The 5,645-nt window shown below is 38.2% G+C and overlaps 1 protein-coding gene across 1 annotated transcript; it reads left to right on the forward strand.

Moving 5' to 3' along the window:
- Window positions 1-1,387: 1,387 nt before the first annotated feature.
- LOC110913292 lies at window positions 1,388-2,354 on the forward strand. Its single transcript, XM_022158133.1, has 2 exons — window positions 1,388-2,188; window positions 2,310-2,354. The coding sequence occupies exons 1-2, from the start codon at window positions 1,388-1,390 to the stop codon at window positions 2,352-2,354; spliced, it is 846 nt and encodes a 281-aa protein (XP_022013825.1).
- Window positions 2,355-5,645: the final 3,291 nt, after the last annotated feature.

Raw genomic sequence — 5,645 nt, forward strand, 5'->3', positions numbered from 1 at the left:
CTCTCTGGCTCGGCAGCAGGTGGTCGGACTCCGGCTGGCGAAGCTGACACGTGGTGCGGCAACACCGCGATGGTCCAACGGGTCTGCAACGACAGCAGACGGTGACGCCGCTGCTCATGGCGGCGGTAGTGATGGTTTTGACGGCGAGCCCGCGGCGAATCCCTCAAATCACACCCTCCAAACTCGATTCCGACACCATTCTCGTAGCCTTTTCGTCTAGTTCAAGCTCACTTTAGTTTCATGATCCGCAAGAATCAAGTCTCGAACACTCATGGAAAGCGAACTCGAGCTCTTCACCATCTCGTCTTTCGATCGCATCCCCGCTTGCTTTTGTAAGTATTTGTTATGATTATCCTTTGAACTTCCCATGTTATACGTCAAATCATCCAAGTAGTGCTATTCCACTTAAAAATTTGTGAATCTTTAGACTTATGTGTTAGGCTAAACATGATCCTTCCACCAAAAATATAAGTCGCCTCATGAGAGTTGTACCTAGAGGTTCACAAAATTGGTACATGAGGATTGATAAGTATTTTGGAGTTTAGAGTATACATATAGTTTGCACATATATCGTACTGTTAGACTTGTTAAAATCTTGAGTTGTATATATAGCATAAAACTAAAAATTTTAAGTTATAAAACTCTAAAAGATGGTAAATGAAAAGTTTATAAAAGAAAAAGGCAAATTAGATACATATAAGAATTAACTACCTGAATGCAATAATACTACGTAATGTATAAAGTTGAAAGGATTGTTGGAATAAATTGAAATTAATATGTATTTATGATGCCATAAAACCTTTACAAATGTGGATGACAAATTGATGTGAAGCTTAGCTACGAACTCTTGTAAAAAAAAAAGGTCTAGAAACTTAAATGACATAATTTTAAGTCATAATGACACTAAAGTCATATCTTTAATATTGTGAAAGTATTTCTAGCATTTATATAAACAGGCAGACTTTAAACAAAAAAGATATAAAGTTATCATTTTTTTGTTCATAAATATTTGTGGTATTATGACAGTTATCTCTAAATATAAAGATACAAATTTTATGCACATAAGTATTTGTCGTCGAACCGGGTTAAAAATATATTTACTTTTATACCCGGATATGATTTAGTCAAAAACTACTACAAGCGTAATAATGGCGATACATTATTATTATAAATATACATTTCGGTGTAAATATATGTATTTTGTCAATTTGGAACGAATCACCAACGTGTGGGCATGTCGTGCTAAAAACAAGAAAATACTTATTTCAAAACTAGCTAGTAAGAACAACTGGGTTAAATATGGTTTCTGGGCAAACGGCTGGCGTTTCCTGTGGTGGATTATTTTGCAAAGAACAACTGGGTTAAATATGGTTTCTCTAGACTAATGATGAATGCAAACGGTTTCTTTTTCTTTAAATTCAAAACAAAGGAAGGGATGGATAAATTGGTGGAGGATGGTCCGTGGTTGATCAGGAATGTTCCGATAATCTTGAAGGAGTGGTCGGCCTCTGTCAAGTTGGAAAAAGAAGACATAAAGGCTATCCCTGTTTGGGTTAAGATGCATGAAGTGCCGTTAGCAGCATATACTGAGGACGGTCTTAGTTTGCTTGCTTCTAAGATAGGGGTGCCTAAGATGCTAGATTCATACACTGCTACAATGTGTGCGGAGTCATGGGGAAGAAGCAGCTATGCTAGAGCTCTCATTGAAATTCAAGCCGGGGCTGACTTAAAGAGGAGTGTTACAGTTGCAATCCCATCTTTACAGGGTAACGGTCACTCAATGGTGGAGGTGAAAGTAGAATATGATTGGGAGCCTTTAAGGTGCTCTTCTTGTTGTGTGTTTGGTCATGAGGATAACTCGTGTCCAAAGAGGCCTCAGGTCGTTTCGAGTGGGGAGTCTAGTAAGAAAATTGATGATTTTCAGGTTGTGGGTGCAAAGAAGAAGAAATTTACTAATCAAGGTCTTCCCATGAAGAATCAGAAGCCTAAGGTAGTATACAGACCAGTTGTAAACCCTAAACCAATCTCGTCCTTGAAGAAGCCGGTGAACAATCAGGTATCAACGTCAAACCCCTTTGATGCTCTTAAGGATGATGATGGTGGTCAGGGAGGTAGTACTGTGGGTCGTAGAGAGAAGGAGAAAAAGTCGAGTGACAGGCAGGATTCGGATGAAGAGGAGGTCGAAGAAGTATACAATGAAACTAGTGCATTTATGACATCGGGTACTCATCCGTTCTCTTCGAAAGCAGGGGCAAGCACCTCTTCCACAAAATTCTCAAATGGATAGGCTGCTTTTGGTTCATTTGAAGGGGTTGCCGGTTTGTGGCAACTTTATTTTTGATGATGGCGGCTGAGGATTTTGTTTTGTTTTTTCCATTTTTTGTCTACTAGATCATGATGTTTTGTTGGGTCATACATATATGGGGCATGTCCTATATATGAACTAGTGTGGAACACATCCTCACTACTTGTACTTATTTGCGGTTGCATTTTAATAGATTCACCGGGGTAACCCTTTACCCAAAAAAACTAGCTAGTTGGATGATTTGAATATGACCAACACCTATGCTAGGGCTTTGTTTCATGGATCATAGTGTCTTATATGAGTTAGGAAACGTGTAGGTCGGAAATTATTTTGGGCATTTGATTTTGCTAGCATACACATAGCAACCTTATGATTCAAGTCAGTTTATCTTGCACAAGGATATCAAGGTGAGTTCATAACCCCCACTTTTTACTGTTTTACATTTTTTTAAATGTTTTCGGGGGTGGAAAGACATGCAAGTTTTGCAAAAATAAACAACTTTTCGATGAACAAAAACTCATATTTCTAAACCATATTGCGAATGGAATTCAAGGAACTCAAATGGTTTACGAACGATTTATATTAAACATACCGGTTTTACAAAACAATTGCGTATTTTCGCAAACGTGCATTATTTTCATGACTAGTGACAAGAATGTCCTAGTTACAACAACGGGACTGGGTTGGCCTGCGTACGAAAAACGAGACAACTCAGTGAGATCATGTCCCCCTTTTCTTTCAACGTTTCGGTTTACAACTTTCAGGGGGAAATACATGTCAAACTTAGATATGATTAAGTTATGGAATGAACTCTTAGATCATGTGAGCATAGGCTGTAACTGAGGTGCCATTAATCCTTTTGAGGACCAAGGAACAAAGGTTAGATCTAATGGGTACGGGCGAGCCCCACTCACGGTCCATGGGTGACCACTTAGAGTGCTGTTGTGTCCAGCGTCGAGAGTTCGACACTTAAATTGCCTACGCGGGTTGAGTACCTCCTATGTCGTCGCATATATTAATGTCCTCGCGAAACATTAATGATCAACATGTTCATAGACGCTTTACATACCAACTTACAACACTAAAACTTTCAAATGTTTTTAATATTCATTTGACGCAAACTCATAATACATGTATTTACAAAACTGGACAACGCTTTCAACTTATGTATAAATAAGAGGACATGTTAGTCCTGCTTACAAAGACTCTCGTGGGCTAGACTCACAACTTTTATATATCATGCCGAGAAAATGATTTTTCTATATTTTCTCAACAACTTTTAAACCGGTTATCAAAAAGATTTGTTTTAAATCTTTTTCAAAACAAACTATGAACTCGCTCAACTTTATGTTGACTTTTTCGCATGTTCTTTCTCAGGTTGCATTATCAAAACTATGGAACGGTTGGAATAGGAGAACCCATGGGAATTCGGTTACTTAGCGGCGTTCACTTTCTAGAAGTCTTAGCTTATTTGCTTCCGCTGTGCAATGAAGATACCGGTCTAGTCACGCCAGCTCTGATAATTTCGGGGTGTGACAGATTGGTATCAGAGCTATAGGTTTCAGCGAATTAGGTTTCTGTAGAGATACCTACGCTTTGACCTCACTTTCCTCTAGGGACTTAGATTTTTAAGACTTGAACATATACAGAACGCCTAGGACTTGAATATGGGTTCCAACCGTTGCCGAAAACAATGAGTCCACAATATTGGTTTTAAAGATACACAAGTGTTGTGTTGATAGACGGTTCATGAAACAAATTCATACATTAAGCAAAACTTTGAGAGTTTTGAATAACATGCATTTAGGACCTTTGGAAACCTATTTCGAAACTCATTAAAAGTCCTCACTTAGAAACCGTGACTAACAACTCGAGCAAACACCATTATATTATGCCTTCTATGCTATTTCACTTACCCGAGCAGGTAACCTACGTGGAACGAAACGCTAGTGCACAATGATACATGAAACTCAAACTATACGTCAACGGATGTCAGAGCACATCACATTCTACGCGGAACGAAACGCAAGTGCGCGAATATACGTGAAACTTAAACTATACGTCAGCGGACGTCGAAGTACATCACACAAGACTTTCGAGGCAAGGCCTTGGGAAAACACAAACGATCACGACAACAACGATGCTAATCTCGATAGCGAGAGAACAACAACCGAAATGCAGTACTTTGCCACGTGATCCTGCAAATGACACGAGTCACGCTGAGGTATGTTAAAACGAGATTTCACAACAATCGATGCTTAGTCTAAAGAGACTCACAACTATTGACGCTGCAAAAGAAGTCACATGTCTCCACATTCCCCCTATTTCATTTATGGCGAATACACTATGTTCTACATTCCATGGTAATGTCAACTAACAGAGGGTTATCACACGAAATTCCAGGTAAAGTCCTTAAATTTCTTTTGTTGAAATTTCGACTTCTTGCATATACTGAGTAGATTTTGCATTTCTACTCCCCCTAATGGCCATTGCATCACGAAGATTTTATTTCATGATAACGAACACTTAATTGTTTCATTCTTGACAAATTCATATGTTACACATGCGTTGTTCGTTACGCATGTGGCTTCACTTGAAATTGTTGCTTTATCAACGTTCAATATTGTTTCGCTATGTCGATTATTGCATTGTGATTTGGATAAACTACATTATTGCATAATGTTGACTCTTTGATATCGAGTCAACGAAACTCGTTGAAACTCTTTTCTTTTCAAGCCACATACATGGTTTTCGTTGTAACCATGTCGAAATCTTCTGGTTGATACATGCATCCATTGTTGGACTGTGTTTAAACCAAGTTCAATTGTTTGAACTTGCTCGTAATATACCTTCAATTCAAGGTTCATATGATGGATTGAGGCCATCATATTCAACTTAATCCCAACAAGTACTTCATTTGTTTTGAACTGTAACATGCTTGTTTGGTCTTTGACTTTATTGAATCGTTTCTCTGATCACGATCACCTTGTGGTGGCGTTTTTCACAAGTTTGAAGCTTGCGCTAATCTTGTTGCTCACCTCATGTATGAATTTAATTATTTATTTGTTTATTGATATTAAATCCGCTTGTTCGATTTGATGTATAAAATCAGTCTTAATGCAATTGTGTGTTAGGATAATGGTACACAAGTTCGTGTTGAATATTCTGGTGTACCTCTTAGCAGTTCTTTCACCATCGAGCGAACTTTTTGTGGTATTCATTACGTTTCATCTTCGCTCGAAAACATTATTTATTTGTTTCATTTTCAATCGAAAATCCTATTAGATTTGTTTGAGCCGAATATTCAGATCTACTTCATTGAACCTTTCATCAGATTTCA

This window comes from Helianthus annuus, chromosome 4, assembly GCF_002127325.2.
Source record: "Helianthus annuus cultivar XRQ/B chromosome 4, HanXRQr2.0-SUNRISE, whole genome shotgun sequence".
Classification (NCBI taxonomy): Eukaryota; Viridiplantae; Streptophyta; class Magnoliopsida; order Asterales; family Asteraceae; genus Helianthus; species Helianthus annuus.